Source organism: Galeopterus variegatus, unplaced genomic scaffold (genome assembly GCF_000696425.1).
Source record: "Galeopterus variegatus unplaced genomic scaffold, G_variegatus-3.0.2 Scaffold7221, whole genome shotgun sequence".
Taxonomy (NCBI): domain Eukaryota; kingdom Metazoa; phylum Chordata; class Mammalia; order Dermoptera; family Cynocephalidae; genus Galeopterus; species Galeopterus variegatus.
The window spans coordinates 74,727-94,844 of NW_007733332.1; the positions used below are offsets into that span (position 1 = coordinate 74,727).

The window sequence follows — 20,118 nt, forward strand, 5'->3', positions numbered from 1 at the left end:
TGGCAGTGTGTTAATTGTGTTAACCTACCTACTTTAGAGTCAAAAGATCTGGGTTTAAGATCTGGCATAAAACTAGATCAGTCAAGATTCTAGGAAAAAAATGAAATCCAGGTGGTTCAAGAGATGTTAATGAAGAAATGGCAGAGGTCGGGTGGATTAAGGGAACCCACAAGGGATGTTTTCACTAGTAACAGCAAAGCCCAAAAGGACAAGAAAGAAAAATATAGTGCTATTGGAGCCTGGTGAGAGTCTATGGAGAAGAGGATGCCTGACAGGAGCAACGGTGGTGGAGGGACATAGCTGCTGCAACAAAATGTGGCCAAGAGAAAGGCGGGAGCTGGCAAGAAATAATCCAGCCTTTATCTGCCTTCTGATCTTCTGCCAGTGGCAGACAGCATTGGAACCCACAAGGTACATTTGTTGGGGTCAGTGTCCTTGGGCATAGAGTAGGGCAGAAGAATATTTAGAGGATAAGGTAGTGGCAATAAGATAATAACCAACACAACTCCGTGAGTGGGGGATTGACTTCAGGTAACAATATTTTAGGCAGCCTAGACTCAATTTTTTATCTGTTAACTGTACATACTTTGCTGGGTTAATGTGGGCATTAAATGAGATAATGCGAAAATACTATCATAGTGTCTTTGTCTTGTGAGTGTTCTGTATTTTTAAAGTTTCAATAAGGTGTGGATTTGAAAATCTCAATTCACTTGGTGCTGTGCTACATTTGTTTTGTAGGAACTTTGGTTGCCACCACACTTTTAAACATGTTTAATTTTTGTGTTTTCCAATAATTTTTGAAAAGTGAATTGCACAATTATTAAGTAGTTTACAAGATTTAATTTCTTATAATTTTATAGAGCTAGGAGCCTGGAAACCTAAGTTCCATTTCAGACTGTACCACTATTTGTGGCAAAGCTCTTTCTGGGAGTTCCATTTTCCTTTCTGAAAAATTGGAGTAGTACTTACCTGGTAAATGTTTGATTCTATTATGGTTAAATAAAGTAATAGTTGTCAAGCACTTTGAAGAATTAAATGATATGTATATTAACTTTTTTACTATTGTTCGTTTTTAAAAGTATCAGTAGAGTGTCAGGTTGAGAATGGTTGTATGGTTTTTACTTTATTGTATTTTCTTTCTTTTATTTAAAACATTGTCTTGTGTGTGTGTGCTTATGTGACTGAAATGATTATGCTTATATGTATTTTAGTCAATATGTGTGAATATAAATTTTTTTAAAACTCTCTGAAATGAACCCTTAGAAACTTTTTGTTTATTGCCTAGTGGTGGATTTTGTCCTTTTTACTCTTGCTATAGACAGAGAACTGCTTACTCCTGAACTTACGATTGAGGGTACTTTCGAGATGTAGAAACTGTCTCCTTGGTAAAAGATTGGTCAGACTTTGCTTCTGCTACTATTGGTGTATACTTATTGCCTGTGTCTATTTTCTGAGACAACAGCCATGCCCCCTGCTTTCTTCTTACTGAGGTGTGCTTTCATTCAGCTTGATCTTTTCACCCTTGAGCAAGATCAAGACAGTCTATGTGGGTATTTCAAAGTTTGTGGGAAAATAGAATTGAAAGATAATATGAGTCTTTCCGTGAACTTTTTGGAAGTACCCTCATATTTTCAAGAAAACTGTAGCCACCAGATAATATTCTACTTTAAGGCACTTTTTGTTTTGAAAACTCCCCCCCAAAAACTATATTATAGTTTTGAAATTAAGTAAATTTCTGTTTCATTTCACATACTCAAGTTAGCTCTGTCTTTGTAAATTCCAAACTGAACCTTTCTGAATTACTGACTAAATCTTAATTATTTTCCACCAGACGGTCTGCCAAATCCCGAAGCAGAAGTCCATATTCATCTAGGCATTCAAGATCTCGTAGCAGGCACAGATTATCTAGATCTAGGAGTCGTCATTCTAGCATTTCTCCTAGCACACTTACTCTGAAGAGTAGCCTGGCAGCTGAATTGAACAAGAATAAAAAAGCACGAGCTGCAGAGGCAGCAAGAGCGGCAGAAGCAGCGAAAGCTGCAGAGGCAGCTAAGGCTGCTGAAGCTGCTGCCAAAGCTGCAAAAGCCTCAAACACTTCTACACCTACCAAGGGTAACACAGAAACTGGTGCCAGTGCATCACAGACAAACCATGTGAAGGATGTGAAGAAACTTAAAATTGAGCACGCACCTTCTCCCTCAAGTGGTGGAACTGTAAAAAATGACAAGGCAAAACCAAAGCCACCTCTTCAAGTAACAAAGGTGGACAATAATTCTGTTGTAGATAAAGCCACCAAGAAAGCAGTTGTAGTTGGGAAGGAGAGTAAACCTGCTGCTACAAAGGAGGAACCAGTATCTCTTAAAGAGAAAACTAAACCACTTACACCAAACATAGGAGCCAAGGAGAAGGAGCAACATGTGGCTATGGTGACCTCTACATTACCACCATTACCTTTGCCTCCCATGCTGCCTGAGGATAAAGATGCTGATAGGTAAGTGCAAAAATTTTTTGCAATAAATGTTTCAAGAAAAAAATGCAAGTTTGCAGTTGAGAAATCATTGAAAAATGATTTGACCTCCCCCAAACCCCCAGAAAAAACTTTAGTAAAAAAGACTGTAAGTAAGTGAATGAATTCTCTTTATTATGCACATCTTAAAATGAAGGACATTGTTTATAGGATGACAAAATTACACTTTATGCTAAGAAATTCAGGAAAAATTTGCCATTGTCTTGGGATACAATATATATTTCAGGATGAGTTTGGGTATTAGAAATGCCAGCATCCTCTCCGGCTTAGTTTTCCTTGATGATGCTATCAGAGACAGGACATTTTATGAGACAGTCTGCCCTGGGCGATATAAATGTCGTAAGCATGCGTCTCATTTATTTCTAAGTTTCTTCAGTGGCTTTATGAATTTATCACTTTCAGTGGCTTTATGAATTTATCACTTTTTAGTTGAGTTTTTTCCTAACCATCTTAAATTTTTTTAGCCTTGCTTGCAGTTAGGGATTAATCACATCATATTACAGGAGATTCATAATGTGATTATGCTTTCCTTTAACATCTTTAATAATTTCTATTATGATTATTGGGGACATGGCTTGTTTTTTATTCTATTCTTAAGAGGATGAAGGTAAGAGTGACTATAAAGTAAATGCAGCTAAGATTGTTTCTTACAAGTATCCTAGGGTAGAAGAATTATGCTGTTGTATGATTTATCTGCCTGTTATACCACTTCACCATTTTTATTTTTTAATGAAGAAATTAGAGCTGTCCCTCTCTCCCCCACCCCCAACAACTTTGTATTAAAAAGAAACTTTATGGACAGTTTTCCTGGCTGACTTTCTTTATAGTATTTGTAAACAGATGGCAAAAAATGCCATGTGGCCATGTATTTAAAGTGCTCACTTTGGCTAGCATATGAAAATTTTATAATTTAAAACAAAAGCTCGCTAGCTGGTAAGTTCAGTTGGTTAAAGTGTGGTGCTTATAGCACCTAGGTCTGGCGTTTGATCCCTGTACCAGCCAGCAGGAAAGAACAAAATAAAATGAAATAAAATTAAATGAAAGCTAAAACACAATTCTTGTGTTTCATACCTTCTGAGGTGCTTTTTTCCTACAATCAAAAGTTGCTGGGAGACTCCATCCCATTTAATCAGATGTTATCTACTTATACTACTCTAATGGTAGTATTCGTAGATTTGGCTGTTTTCCAGGAACACTGAAGGTTCATGAGAGTAGTGATTTATAATTTTGATGAGTCCTGGAATGGGCTATCCAGCAAATAGAGGTTTGAGCACAAAATCGAGTTATTTCACTAGTAAGAAAGTAACCAGTTACTGAGAATCCAGGTTTCAGTGAGATGGTGATTCTCTAATTTATTCTTCATATATGTTTTAGGGGTAAAAATTTGCTAGGAATATTTTCAGGAACTCTGGATGTACCTGTGTGAATGCTTAAGGAGGATATTGTTTATGCGTCTGTCTTTAATGAGGTGTGACACATTTTTTTCTTGGTCATTAAAAAAATTTTTTTGACATATCTTTTCTGTCTCTTCTTTTTCTCTTTTGTAATATCTCTGCTCTTTATTTGAATGTGTTTGTATGTTTCGTGAATGTGGGAGTTACGTAAAATTCATGAGTACCACTGCTAATATGTCTGTGTGGTCAAAGATTGATTCAGCACCAATGGAACTTTCCTTATTTCAATGGCTGTAATTTAACTACTCAAATTTAAGTGTATGAGGAAGAGATACCTTTTTTATTTTTTAAAAGAGTTTCAGGCGATTAAATGAAAATGTATTGTGAAAAAGAAATGGTTAAAAGTGATTACTTTGGAAATAAATGGGGGTTGAAGGAATATATTGTCTGTTAAGAAGTCTAATAAAAAAATTTGTCAGTGGGCTACAGTAGAAGGTTTAGTTGTTAGTCCCATTTGTACCTCTAGCTACTCTTATGACTTCATCTTTCTGTGCCTCAGTTCATTTACTTCTGTCCAAGTGTGAAAATATTTACCTTATTTAACCTCACAGAGTAGTTGTGAGGATTAAATGAGTTGATAGACAGAATTTTGCAAACTATGAGGTACTGTGCATCTCAAATATTATGTTTGTTAATCTTAATATAAATCAGGACTACAGGAAATAAAAACTACTTTAGTGGTGCTTTTATTGAAAAATGACAAAATATGGTTATTATATTGTGCAACATAGTGTAATAGATCTAGTGTTTTGTTTGAAAAGAATTGTTTTTTGTAAAAGAGGAACTATTGATTGGTACCCCCGTTTTATAATGAGGAACCACTGCTGCCCCAGTTTTTTTGTTTGTTTTTTTCTTTCATGTACCCAAAAGATAATGGACATGGTAATTTCGTGTTTAAAGATTGTTTTTTTGGTGGGGGGGGAGGTTAGTAACCATTATATACTTTTTATTTTGTGCTCAACATCTGTTAGTTGAAAATGTTTGTAAACTATTTCTCTTGATGTAAAGAAGAAATCTGTATGTTACAACATGCTTTAGGAAACCTGAACACAGAAGGTGTCTTTATGTACTTGTTATTCATGGTAAATTTAAAGATCATTTAAAGATCATTTTAAAGAAGAGTAATGGTCTGCATAATCTTTTTAGCCATGTCTTAAGATTGTCTGAGGAAAGCTTTTAATCATTGCTTTCTTTAAGCATGCCTTTTACTCACTCCTGGTTAACTCTCACTATTGTATTCCCAAATAAATTAGCAGAAGAGTTTGTATGTTTTTGTGTGGCCTCTTGATTTTGCAAATCTGTACTCCAGGAGTTTTTACCCTTTTATGTTGTTATATGACCAAGTAAATTCTCCCCCTATCTCATATATTTTTTATTTTGAAAGTATTCAGGCATTTAGAAAAGTTGAAAGAATAATAACATTAACATTTATATAACCTACATCTAGATTCAGCAATGTTAACATTTTGCTATATATGCTCATGTTCTCTCTCTGGTTATTTAAGAGAACTAAAAAGGTGTGGTGTGTGTGTATACACTTCTTTTTGCTGTATCAATTGAAAGTAAGTTGTAGCCATCATGACACTTGACTCTAATACTTCAGTCATCTCCCATGGATAGGGTCAATTTCTTGCTTAATCATAATACCATTATCATACCTAAGGAAATTAACAATACTTAACAGTAGAATTGAAATTAACAGTGATATCTATCTGTCTATCTATCTGTAACCAAATTTGCTGATCCCTCTCCCCCCAATGACATTTTGAAGAATCCAGGCCAGTTGTAGTACAGAATGTCCCACCTCTCAGTTTGTCTGATTGTTTCTTTTTGGTGTCATTTAATTTGTTCTTCTCTAACCATTTCATTTCTCATAAACTGGAAATTAGTTGTGCTTTGTTTAGATTAAGAATAAACCGTTTCTAGCCAGAATATTTAAGAGGTGATTTTATATACATATTTCATGCGGTTGCTGGAGGAGGAACAAAATATATTCTTACTCTGGTAGTAGTGATGCAATCACTTGGTTAAGGTGATGACCGACTTTAAGATCTCTCCATATAGAAGGGTGCATTTTCCCCTTTGCAGTTAGAACTAGAACTAAGCTGTAAGTTAATACTTTGGCGGTGTTTGAATATCCTTTTCTCCAACAACCTAATCATTTAGCACCATTAATGATTTTTGTCTAAATCAATTATTACATTAGGGGCTACAAAGGACGATTTTCTAATTCTGTCATTCCTTTTATTATTAGCTGGCCCTCTTTTGTAAATAAGACACTTCCCCCCACCCAAGTTAGTCATTCTGTTCTTATAGGTTTTTATTTATTCTCTGTTACTATTAGTTACAGTCACTATTCTTTTTGATGCTTGAATTTTCCGAAATTTGGCAAGTAGAAGCTGCTTTAAACTGACTCCTTAATCCTTTTGATATGACCTCATTTTTTTAGTGCTTCCTTGCATCCTAGCCAAATAATAAATCTGAGGCTCACTTCAAATTTTGCTTCTCTTCCAGAAATGAAGTCTGTTTCCCCCCAAAACATAAGATAGACTATCTATGAGTTTTCATATAATCGTTTTCTCTTTCTTAAACAATTAGGATCATACCATACATAATGTTCCTTGACTTGCATTTTTCACCTAATGTGTTGGAGATCTGTTCATGTTGGTATAGATAGGCCCAATATTCTTATTTATAAAAATGGATACATCATATTTTTCTGCTGTTGATTAATGGATACTTAGGTTTATAATTCTTTGCTATTAAATTCTCCTTATATATTAATATTTTATGCACATATAACTAATTTTTGTAGGGTAGTTGTACTTCAAAGTATGCACATTAAAAAATTTGATAGAAAATGCCAAGTTGTGTCTTAATAAGGTTGTATACCAATTTATACACCCAGATGAATGAGATTGCTTTAATAATATTGGATATTGTCGATTTTGAATTTCGACAGTCTTTAATAATTGTTTAATTTTGTATTTTTCTGATTATTAATGAGGTATAGTACCTTTCTAAACATCTATGTATGTATGTATTTATTTTCAGTGAATTTCTTATTCATAGTATATGCTGGCTTTTCCTAAAGGTTGTTTCCCTTTTTCTAATTGATTTTTAGTCTTAGGGATCTTTGCCTCCCAGAGTCTGTGTCTTGCCTTTGACATTGGTTTTGTTTTTGGTTGTATGGATGTTTTCCATTTTTATGTAGTCAAATCTATCATTCTTTTTCCTTTAAACTTCTAGGTTCATAAAGTTAAAAAAGGTTAACTCAAGTCTCACAGAAATTTGTTTCTGGTTATTGTGTGAAGAAGGAAGAAGTTGGTCTAATTCTCCATTCCCCTCCTCACCTGGTGTTATCAATACCATTTACTGAGTAATCCATCTCACTAATTTGAAATGCCACAGATAAAAATTCTAATGGATATCTGTGTGTTTCTGTACTTTCTTTTCTTTTGACATGTGTTATTTCTTTGCTGGTACCTTACTGTTTTAATGTCTTTACATACGTGGTATATTGGGCCTCAAACTCAATTATCCTTTATAGAGTGAAGGGGATGGAGTAAATTAGTGATTAGTGAACACCCCTGCTGTTCACCCTCAACTTTAATGCTGCTGTACAAGAGTTTGAGCCCAGTGTTGCTAGAACTTTTGCTTTTTTAAAAAAGAAGTCTGGAATCTGAATATTTATGTAAATCTTCTGATTTAAAAATATTGACAGTTAATTCGTAGTTCTTTACAGAACATTGGATAGACCAAATAATACATGTTCTCTGATTTTAACCAGCCTTTGGCCTCTAGTTTGGGATCTCTTTAAATAGGTTGACCATTTGACAGGGCAAATCCCACATGATTATTTTTTCAGAAATTTTATCATCCGATTGCAAAGTCGCATTTAAAAAATGCTTGGTTTTTGTTTAGGACTCTATTAAATGTAACAGAGTAATTTGGAGACAGGCAACTTTATGGTATTAGTTTCCCATACAAAAACCTGTTTTTTTCTAGATCTAGATCTAGTTTTACATTCTTCTAGATCTAGTTTTACATTCTTCAGTCAAATGTTTTATTTTATTTATTTTTATTTTTATTTTTTTACCAGTAAGGGGATTGCAACCCTCGGCATGGTGTGGTCTGCACCACGCTCAGCCAGCGAGCGCACTGGCCATCCCTATATAGGATCCGAACCCGCGCGGCCTCCGCAGCTACCAGTGCTGCACTCTCCCGAGTGAGCGACGGGGCCGGCCCTTATTTATTTTTTTTCTATTGGTCTTGTACATTTCTTCTTAAAATGTTTTATTGTTTTTGCTGCTATAGTGGATGGAAACTTTTAAAATCACATTTTGTTTTTTATTTTTAGACTTTTGTTTCTTTTTTTGCAGCTGGCTGGTAAGGGGGTCCAAACCTTTGACCTTGGTGTTACCAGCACCATGTTCTAACCAGCTGAGCTAACCTGCCAGCCCTTAAATCACATTTTCTATTTGGTTATTGCAATTATTCAGTAAAAATGTAATGTTTTTAATTATATAATGTTATTCTTGTAAAGTTCAAATGAAGATAAATTTGAATGTAGGTAACCTTTTAAATTTTAAATTATAAGTGAAGTGAAGACTTTTAATTTTTTACCCCAAAAAACATTGTTTAGAATCTTCAGACAAATGAGAATTTTTGACTAAGGCCTAATTACAAGTTAGGGACTGCAGTTTTCCAAATAAATTATTTTTAAATAGGCTTATTTTCAGACAGTGTTCAAGTGGTACCTTTTATTTTTTATTTTTTTATTTTTTTATTTTTTTATTTTTTGTCTTTTGTCTTTTTCCGTGTCCGGCAACGGATCGCAACCCTCAGTGTTGCCCCCGTACTGGACCGGGGACCGGCAATGGGATTGCAACCCTCGGTGTTGCTCCCGCGCCTCGCTCAGCCAGTGAGCGGGAACCGGTCTGTATGTGGGATCCGAACCCTCGGGCGGGAGCGCCGCTGCGCTTCCCAAGCGGCGCACTATCCAGTGCGCCACCGGGCCGGCCCATCAAGTGGTACCTTTTAAAAAAAGAAACCTTTACTATATTTTCAAACCTAATTTAGCTCCCTTTTAGCTACTATATTACCCTGGGAATATGTTTGTATAGTACAGATACTGGAGAAGAGAGAGGGTCTGGGGAGACCTGATAGCTAGCCTCAACCCACCCCATCCTCTTAGGAGGTTGTTGACTCTGTCATAGGAAAGAATTCAGGAGCAGAGACACAGTAGAAAGTGAGAACAGGTTTAATGTAACGAACAAGAGATAAAGATTTCACAGAGAGAGTGCAGCCTAGTTCCAGAGTCTGAGCAGGACCCATTCCAAGTTTAATACAAAAGTTAAGAAATACACACTTAAAGTTTAGTACAGAGTGCAGGCTGGCTCAAAAGAGTGAGCAGCCACTTGCTAAATAAAGGTAAGCTTAACACAAAAGTAAGGCATACACACCTCTCCAGCGAAGTACGGGTTGGCCCCAGCAAAAGTATACACCAACTTCCTCCTACCAGGATTCCACTTTTATACTTTTGCTATCTAATACATATTCACTTTATCTAATGAATATTCATTTAAGGGGGGGTGGGGATTCCCAGTTATATAATATAGTCTCGCACATGCTCAGTTGGTCTCTTAGGGCAGTTTATTGGCCATTGGTCAAATTCTATCACATGCACCAAACATTCAAAAATACTCTGTGTTCTTTAGTACCTCTACTGGAAGGATAAACTACACTTTACTGAGCCTGCATAGCTGCTAGGGTTATATAACCCCTTTCTGTTGAGCATGCCCAGTCACTGGATTTGCATAAGTCTGCCCCCTGAGGTCTCAATTTCCCAGTGTTGATACCAAAAATAGGTCCAATAAGCAGCAGTAACTTTTCTTGGCAGGGGGGTGGGGGGGCCTAGTAGAAGGGACTGAGACCTTGGGGAGTGGCTTGAAACCCAGAGGTGTGTCCTGAAACCAGAACCCAGGGAAACAGAGCACCACCTCCTACCTCAGTACTTTATTCTGCTACACAGTGGGACTGTGTCTTCCAGACTATGAGCTCCTTTCTGAAAGGAATTGTAGCTTAATGTATTTGTTATTGTTGTTGGGCTTCCAATGCCTTGTGTAATATCTAGTGCGTAGTAGCTTGCAATCAGTATTTGTTGACTGGAGGGACACTAAAATTGAAAGTGGGCTGTGTGATACATTATATACTTTTTGAGCATGTTTCCTCTGTTAAAGAACCTTATATCAAGTAACACAGGGTTATGAAGAAAAGGCACAATTTCACTATGGTTACTGATAAATAGTTTTTATCAGATGATATTAAAGGATCCATTTCTTTTACAATAATATTATCATTCAACATGAATAGAAGGAGAAGTGATAATTAAATGATTTACATTTCTAACATGTTTAGTAATTTCTGATCACAGCAGTGTAGTCTCACTAAATTTTTTCATTATGGGACTCATTGCTATGAAAGTATGTGAAGTCCAAGTTTTATCTTCATTATAAGATTCTCTTTCAGCATCTCATATTATTAGGTAACAGATCTTATAGTATCTGCAAGGTTTAATCAATTACCAAGTTAAGGTATACTTTAAAAATCAGAGCTCTTTATTTATTCATAAGAAGTACAAAAGTAACTGAGCTTAAATTTCATCTATAATTCTAGTAAGCTGGAGTCTTAAAAAAAAAGTTAGAGGAATCACTATTCAATTTAGAAAAATTAATTAACCCTGAAAAAGGCAAAAGTGAATTAGTTTGTGGTTATTTAAATGGGCAAAATAAATAATAGCATGTCGTTTTCTTTCTTTCTTATAGTAAAACATCTTTTGTCTCTCCATCAGAATCAAATTTAAGTGCTATTCCAAAACTAATATTTTCCTGCAAAGCATTATTAGTTGATTTTTAATTTTAATTTATAGTTTGATAGTTAATTTTTTATCATTTTAAAAAATAAGCTTTATTTTTTAGAACAGCCATAGATTTACTGAAAAATTACAAAGGTACTATATAGTCCCTATTTATCCTGCACCCAGTTTTTTCATTAGTAATAACTTACATTAGTATGGTATGTTTGTTAAAATTAAGGAACCAATATTGATACGTTATTAGTAAAACAGTATTTTTCATATTTAGTACAGATTTCCTTGCTTTTAACCTAATTCTGTACTATTTTTACTCCCTAATTTTGAATTTTGCTGTTGAATATGGTGATATTACCTTAGCTGGAAAGTAAAGAAACTCACACTAATGTCTTGCAACGTGAAATAATATGGAATATTCAGAGCCATTGCATACTACTTAGATGTAAGGCATGGGCACATTTTTATTGCTCAACCAAATTTTTATATTTTGTTCATTTGTCTGTTTCCTTTCATTTTTAGCTTGCGAGGAAATATTTCAGTAAAAGCAGTTAAAAAAGAAGTAGAAAAGAAACTCCGGTGTTTACTTGCTGATTTACCACTGCCCCCTGAGCTACCAGGAGGAGATGATCTCTCAAAGAGCCCAGAGGAAAAGAAAACAGCAACACAGTTACATAATAAAAGGAGGCCTAAGTATGTGCTTGCTTTCTACCTGCTCTTAAATTTACCAGAAATTATTTCGGATCGTCATAAATTCATAAAACACAAAATTAAGCTATAAAATAAAAAGTGTATTTATTCTTTTAACTTAAATATATTAATAAATTCTATTAGAGTTTTGAAAAAAATTTCATAATTGCTTGCATACTTATTTACAATAACTAATAAAGCCAAATTTAATTTTCTCTCACAGCTTGCAACGTATTAATTTCTTGGGGTATTGTATGTGTTAAACATAGTTTCTATAATTAACGTGTTTGAAAAGCACAGAAACACTGAAATCGGACGAGGTGCAAGTCAGCATTCAGTGAGCCCAAACAAAGTAATGGGAAAGTTGCTCTGTTTTCCTCTGCTTTTAGCTCCATTTCCCCCCATAACTAAATGCATTCTTCATTTTGCAAGATATGGAGTGGAAGAACGTTTGAAATCTGTATCCTAAATTAGCTTCAAGTAAGTGCTAGAGAGAAAACTTTCCCTTGAAACCTGTTCATCTGTTACGGGGGGAAAACGTTGATGCCTTTTTATTAGTTTATTTATTTTCACCTTCTATTTAACCAAGGGAAAGTATGAGTAAGACTTCAAGTTAGATCCGATTTTAGAATTCTTTTTGGGAAGTGCCTCATGTAAGAGCATGAGTTCATTTTCTAGTATGGAGTAGAAAGCTAGGAAACTTTAATAATAGTCTCTTCTTGAGTACTATAGCTTATCCTTTTATTTGAATTTATGGGATCTACTAGAATATTAAAATATTAGAAAATTACACCTCTTTTAAAGAATGTTAAAATTTTGTTATATTTATTTATCTGTTTACTTAAGTGTGGATTCCCAAGAGTTAATTATATTAATACTTTTTGTACTTTTTTAGACTGAAAATTTTTCTGGTGTTTTTAAGATGATTTCATTCAGCCCTAAGTCTAAACTTGCCAGTACGTTTTGTAGTTAGATTCTTGTTAACATTTGTTATCAAACTCTTGTTTTTTAAAAGCAGATATATATGAAAAAAACAAAACTTTCTGGAAGTCGGTTAGAAAACTGTGACTCTTCCTCCTAGTGTTGGTTGAAAAATAAGGTTTTATTTCTGAAAGCCCTTCATACAAGCTCTACTACTTCTTTTTCCCAGTTTAAGTACTCGTCTACAAAAGGAGAATCAGTATGTAGAAATGATACCTTGACTTTTATGATAACTTGTAATACCAAAGCACTGTGTTACTTGTTTTGAGTAGATGATCACAAATACTGAAGAATATGGGAAAATAAAGAATATCAGGTTAGGTGGAGGGTGGATATTGAGTTATTAAACAGTTTATTCAATTTGCTTGATTGTATGTAAAAACTTAAGAACTATATTTGATAGAATATGTGGGCCTCGCTATGGTGAAATCAAAGAGAAAGATATTGACTGGGGAAAACGCTGCGTGGATAAATTTGATATCATCGGCATTATTGGAGAAGGTACTTATGGACAAGTTTACAAGGCCAGGGATAAAGACACTGGTAAGAATGCGAAGTTCTGGGGATCTTTGGGTCTATGGAATGTACTTAATTTGTGTTTTTCTTCTAAAGTATGGCTTTAGGAATTTTTTAGAAAGTTAAATTTATTGTGCTTTTGTAATTCATTTTGATTTTAATTTTATTCTTTATATGCACTTATGTGTAAGATATGAGTACATGTAAGTGGGTTTGTATACATGATTTTTTAAAAGTGGTCCTTTGGTATTTGTGATATGCTGTATGTTGAGATTTAGAGTTTTGTTTGTTTGTTTTCTATTTTGGTAAATATTTTTACACTTTTAGTAATAAGGGATAAAAGTATCTTGACCTGAATTAGTTTTAGTAGTAAATTGTTTTTGTATTAAGCACAACACTTTTGTTTTAACCAAAAAAAACCCACCTTTTTTTCTGTAGAAACTGCCCTTGGAGGCCAGATTTAGCAGTTTAATCTCTCAGAACATAGTCAGGAACCTGGAACAAAGTTGTAAAAGGCCTCATAGGAGAGGAAAAAGTAGCTGTGTCATAAACTGTGCATTTTACTAAATAATGCATACTCTTTACTAAATAATATGTACTTATTACTCCTAATTTCTTGTTGAAATATACCAAGATTAAAATAGCACAGATAATTGAGGCCATTTAATATAGGGGAATCAACTTTATGGTTAGAAACTCCTGAAGGCAATTACTACATAGAGTAGTAATTGATTTATAATGATGTATTATCAAAAAGAGATTAAATTTTAAGTTTTAAAAACTGTTTAATACAACAAAGAATCATATTTCATTATAGGAAGACATATAAAAATGAATAAAATAAGTTTTAATGATTAAAAAGATAAACGTCCTTCTTTTAGAAAATTTGTAAGAACAGAATTCTTTTTTTCTCCAAAGAAGTGGAATGAACAAACCTTTATTATCGTGATTTTTTTTTTTTTACAGTAGGCTTTGCAGATACATGTTTTATTTACCATTTAGGTCTTGTCTGATACAAAACTCACTCATATCTAAATTATGTGGCAATTTAGTGTAGTGGGGAAGAACACATACTTTTAAGACAGCTAACCAGATACTTGAATCCCAGTTCACTACTAGGTAAGTGGGCAGCTTCAGGCAAGTAATACATCTGGGCATATTTTCTCACCTGTGCAATGTAAAGTTTCTCTCTTCTATTCAGAGAGATTTTACACATATATTAGTGTATTGAGTTTATTTACCCTTGTCTTCTTGACCTTTTAAAACTACAAATGGTTGGGGCTGGCCGGTTAGCTCAGTGGGTTAGAGTGTGGGGCTGATAACACCACGGTTCGATCCTTGTACAGGCCAGCTGCCAAAAAAAGGAAAAGCAAAACCAAAAAAATATAAATGACAGTGTAATGTACCCACTCTTCAGCATCTTGCATTTTTCAGTAAGTATATCAATGGAGAGCATAAAATATCAATACACGTAGACCTACATCATTCTTTTTAACAGTTATATAGTATTTCATGGTTTGTGTAAATATTCCATGATTTACTTAGTGAGAGACTTAATTTCTTGAAATGCGAATACTATCTTTTGGTATGTTGGAAACGGAAATATATTTGTGGGTTGTAATTTCAACCCACAAATGTAGGAACAAAAATTATGAATTAAATAAATTGTGAATTAAAATTAATTTTAAATTGAAAAATGACGTGTGCTTTTGTCAGCTGGTAAACTGATTTTATTTAATTTTCTAATAGGAGAAATGGTAGCCTTAAAAAAAGTACGTCTGGATAATGAAAAGGAAGGCTTTCCAATTACAGCAATTCGAGAAATTAAAATTCTCCGGCAGCTTACCCACCAGAGTATTATCAATATGAAGGAAATAGTGACAGATAAAGAAGATGCTTTGGATTTTAAGAAGGACAAAGGTATGTGTACATATTCAAATAACTAGTTCTTTGTATTCATGATTGATGTGGCTGACCTGTAGATTCTGTTATTCTGATCATTTGAGTAATTAGTAGGTGCATGAACCTCTCTTACCCTAGTGTGAAACTCTTTTTTAAAAATTTAGTAGAGTTGAATTATTTTTACTTACTTTAGTGGTTTTTGAATCAGCTAAGTAAAGCATATATACCAGTGATACTATAAAGTACTCACTAGTAATATTTGCTTTTCTGAGCATCAATATATAGTTTTTAGTCTTCATTTTTTAGAGATTGAAAAAACAGTTTATAGTAGTTTAAGTATATTTACCCTACATTTTTATGTTATAAGTAGCTAACATACAAGCAGACTTTATGGTAGACATGTATATATTATTTGTAGAAGTGTGGAGGCAAGAATCTTACTTGAAATTGCCTTTAATAAACTATTGTGGTATATGATTGGCTTTTAGCAGAAAAGCTGGTAAGAAATTAGCCTGATTATTTAAGTAGTTGTCACAGGGCATATGATTGGTAAAAGAGATGTTTTACTGCCAGTATGTTTTAGATCTTTAGAGTAAGACTTGGGAACCAGAGAAGACTTACTTTATAGTCTATGCTTTTCAAACAAGAAAATTCTTTTTCAAACTAAATCTAATATAAAACAGATTAAAGTAGGTATGTTCTGATTGAACACAGTACTTAGCCTTCTCTCCTCAGCTCCAATATACACACACACACTCTTTTTCTCTCTCTCTCAGTCTTATGGGGAGCAAGTACAGTTAAAAAATGATTGTATAATATATGGAAATTATTTTGGAATAATTTAAAACTACATTTTCTAGCCTGTAACATATGGAAATTATTTTGCATAAAGGAACTTCTGTATGCAGAAGTATCCTGTATCCTGTATGCAGTGTGGGGATCAGAATCATCTTTTTAATTGTAACTTGTATTTGTCCATAATATAGTCTATACTTTTTAGCCTGACATTTAACCCAGCTTGTCTTTTTAACCTTATTTTTCATTACTTCTTATTTTGTAGTAGAAAGGATTTGACTTGAGTTAGAATGTCTGGGATTTGAGACTTGGTATATTATGAGTACAACTTTATTATTAGCAAGCCCTTATGAGTCTGTTCTCCCTTCATCCATAATAAGGAAACATTATCTCTCTTACTGTGTTGTAAAAATTAAGTTGAGAGCTTTAAACATGAGGGAGGTATGCAACTGTTATTTGTTTTGCTTTAACCTTGTGCTCTAGCCAAATGAGTATGTTTGCTTATGCTCCATCATATTGTGGACATCCTGCTTTTTTGATCTGTTGGGATCATCTCTCTGCCTACATCTCTAGTCACATCTATGCTATTTTTGATTGCTCAGCAAGATTTAGTTACATTGGTGTTTGGGGTTCTCAAATATGCCAAGAAACTTTTCTGCCTTAAAATCGTTACACATGCTGCTTCCCTAGGCTTAAATCCGTCCCCCCTCCGCCAAATACACACACACACACACACACTCTCTCTCTCTCTCTCTCTCTCTCTCTCACACACACACACATACACACACACACTCTGGAAGGCTGATTTCTCACCACCAAGATCTTAGCCTGAATGTGGCTTCATTAATTAGTGATTCCTTACCTGACCACGCTTCCTGCTTTTCACGGCATATGGACAAACACAACTTAAAATAACTTTTTTCCAGTAAGTGAGAATAATTACAGTTGACCCTTTAACAATGCAGGGATTAGGGGCACCAACTCCCTGCATGGTTGAAGATCCACATATGAATTGACTCCCCAGCAACTTAACTACTAAAAGCCTGCTGTTGACTGAAAGCCTTATTGATAAAATAGTCTATTAACACATTTTTTGTAGGTTATATGTAGTATATACTATATTCTTAAATAAAGTAAGCTAGAGACAAGAAAATGTTATTAAGAAAATCATAAGAGAAAATACATTTACAGTACTGTAGGTATATTTATTGAAGAAAAATTACGTATAATGGGACCCATGCACTTCAAACCCATATTGTTAAGTGTCAGCTGTACATTGGTTTGTTACCTCTTTGTTTCTCCACATGAAGAAGGGAACTATACCAATTTTATTCACTTTTATACCCCCTACTTAGCTCAGTGGCTGGACCATAGAAAGTGCTGAATGACTAGTTGCTGAATGAATAAATGAACTCTACTTTTTGTAATCCTGTCCATACTTTAACACTAAAGACTTCTAACTTTGAAAACAAAAAATATGTGTAGTCTTCCTTGTATTATATTTATGGTCACAATTTATTTTCCTTACCAATTTATAAATTTCCTGAATCCTTTGTTTTTCTTTTGTTTTCTTTTGATTTCTCTATAATGCCTACCATTGTATTTTACAAATCATAGCTGCTGTGGATTGAATGTCCTCCCCCAAAGTCATTGAAGCTTAATCCCTACTCTAACTGTTAAGAGGGTGGGAAATTCTATATGGTAATTGAAAGGCAGGACCTTAAAGAGGTGATTAGATTGTGAGGACTGTGTACTGGTGAATGGATTGATCCATTCATGGAATAGTGGGTGTGGTTCTAATGGCTTTAAAAGGAGAGCAACTGAGAAGCTTAGCTAGCTTGCTCTCTCACTCCTGCCATTTCACCATGTGATACCCTGCTTTGCTGTAGAGCCACCACCAACAAGGCCCTCACCAGATGTGTTCCCTGGACTTTGGACTTCCCAGCCTCTGAACTGTAAGAAATAAATTCTATTTCTTTATAAATTACCCAGTTTCAGGTGTTCCGTTATAAACAGAGTCTAATGAGTTTGATGGAAACCGTGATGAGGCAGTTGATTTTTGGAATCCTTGGATTCTAATCCTGTCTGTGCTTGCTTTGTGACATTAAACTAATTATACTAATTTTGATTGCCATACTAGAGCAGAAAAAAAGTTTGGGAACATTGGTTTCATATTGTGGGCTAGTCTAATATGAGTGTATTAGAATTTATAAAACATAAAAATGTGAAACTACAGATTTAAAACAATTTAAATATGAAAGTTATAATTAAAAAAAAATCAAGCAAAAATATTAACATAAAAATATAAACATTTGCATTATTATAACACAGACCATTAGTTGTATAAGAAAAACACTGTAAACGTTGTTTTAAAACTTGGCTCTGCTTAAAAATGGGGAAAAATTAATCATGGAAATTGAAAGTGAAATATTATTTGATCTTAAAAAGGAAATCATTGTCCTTAAAAAACACAGGGTTGGGCCGGCCCCGTGGCTCACTCAGGAGAGTGCAGCGCTGGTAGTGCCTAAGCCATGGGTTTGGATGCTGTATAGGGATGGTTGGTGGGCTCACTGGCTGATCGTGGTGCAGACAACACCATGCCAAGGGTTGCGATCCCCTTACTGGTCAAAAAAAACAAAAGCAGGGCCGAGCCCGTGGTGCACTCGGGAGAGTGCGGCGCTGGGAGCACAGCAACGCTCCTGCCGCGGGTTCGGATCCTATATAGGGATGACCGGTGTGCTCACAGCGCTCACTGGCTGAGCACGGTGGGGCCGGTCTCAAAAAAAAAAAAAGCAAAAAAACCACAGGGTTAAGTAGTATCACCAAATCATGGGTGTATTTTTGTTCAAAAACTTAGATGCTGAAGAAGCTTTTTCTGAATGAATTGGGGGATTGGGGGAATGGACAGGGAAAAACAAATTCTGAATTTTTCTCCTAACTCTTCTTCAATCTTCCTGCAGTCCCATCTATTTTTAATAGCTTTGAGGGAATCTTTGAGCCTTTTTGTTTGGTTTTTAATAATTCTTTGAACTAGAGTCTGAATTATTTTGCAACAGCAGCTTTGCTTTGTTATTTTCATCCTTCCACTGTGGATTATAAACTTAAGGAAAAACACTTCTAGATGAGTGCAATTATATTCACTTCAAACTAAAAATTTTAATGCAGTTTACAATTCTCTGGGTAGAGAAAGCTTTTTGTTTTGCAGTTGTATGCAGCATAAAATAAAAACTTGAGTCACTGATCTCCATCTCAAGATGTAAATATTTCAGTATTCAGATTTAAAGAAAATGAAATGCTAAAATGATAATATCACTCCAACAAAGTATTTTCGTACTTAAAATTAACATGATATCCTGGGCAACCAAAAATCTGTATTATAATTATTAAGCATAAATTAGTTTAGCTATAATACTTTCAATATTAGTGTTTTGCACAGTGAGGAAATTTGAGCACTTCAATTTGGAATTTTCTTAAAAATCAAGACAACAATATTCTATAGTAAATGCTTGTGGCAGTGTGTAAGAAAACTTTGCTAAGGAGTCTGTTCTTAGCAATTATAAACTATGTGTCTTTTTTTCACTTAAAGAAAGAGAATTGACCTTTCAGGTTATTTTTATTAAAAATAAAATGTTCCTATACCTGTGGGGCCTTCAGCAGCATATTGAGTCAGGGTTGAAAGTCACTTGTAAGTTTAGATTTTTTCTATACTGGGGACAGCCTATATTGTGTGATTCTTATGTCTTATAAATATAGAACTTATAAAATAGTCTCAGTTCTACATTTTATTTGTATCTGGAATTTTATGTGAAATTTTCAATTTAAGGTATAAGGTCAGGGATTGATAGTTTTAAGAGCCTATTCCTTCTTTTTGTGTAGTACTATTACTAAAGAGTTAGTAGCCTTTCCTGGGTGGGGCAGAAGAAGAGAAAGAAGAACGTTAATGTGTAGATTTTCTTTACTTGATTATAAAAGTAATGTGTATTGTTGTAAATTTGGAAAATAAAGTATAAAGAAGAAAATAAAGCAATTCAGATTTTATCACTATCATTTTTCTGTATTTTTCCCTAGTGTCTCTTTTCTCAAGTATATGTGATTATTTATTACCAAGTGGAGGTTTTGCTTCTTTCATCATTCTTTAATAACATGCTTTTTGTAATGGCATAATATGTCATTTGTATGAATTATATTTTATTTTTCCATTGCTGCATATTGAGGTTCTTTCAGGCATTTCACTACAGTTTCATGTATTGAAATTTTATCCTTGGAGATTCTAGCAGGTGCCTGCAGCTATTCATATACCTTTAGCTAAAGAAGAGACTTTATCTGCTAGGAAAATCCTCCTAATCAGTTGTGAATTACTGGTTTGGTTAGAAATGAAGTAG

The 20,118-nt window shown here is 34.3% G+C and overlaps 1 protein-coding gene across 1 annotated transcript in view; it reads left to right on the forward strand.

Annotated features, from left to right (window-relative positions):
* LOC103607188 (cyclin-dependent kinase 13-like) overlaps window positions 1-14,959 on the forward strand; it is a gene marked incomplete at its 3' end in the record, with an annotated part of 37,537 nt that extends 22,578 nt beyond the window's left edge. Inside the window, exons 3-6 of the mRNA XM_008591724.1 lie at window positions 1,832-2,491; window positions 11,375-11,545; window positions 12,927-13,066; window positions 14,789-14,959. Of these exons, the coding sequence (XP_008589946.1) occupies window positions 1,832-2,491; window positions 11,375-11,545; window positions 12,927-13,066; window positions 14,789-14,959 (1,142 nt within the window). The remainder of the gene's footprint in view (window positions 1-1,831; window positions 2,492-11,374; window positions 11,546-12,926; window positions 13,067-14,788) is intronic.
* Window positions 14,960-20,118: the final 5,159 nt, after the last annotated feature.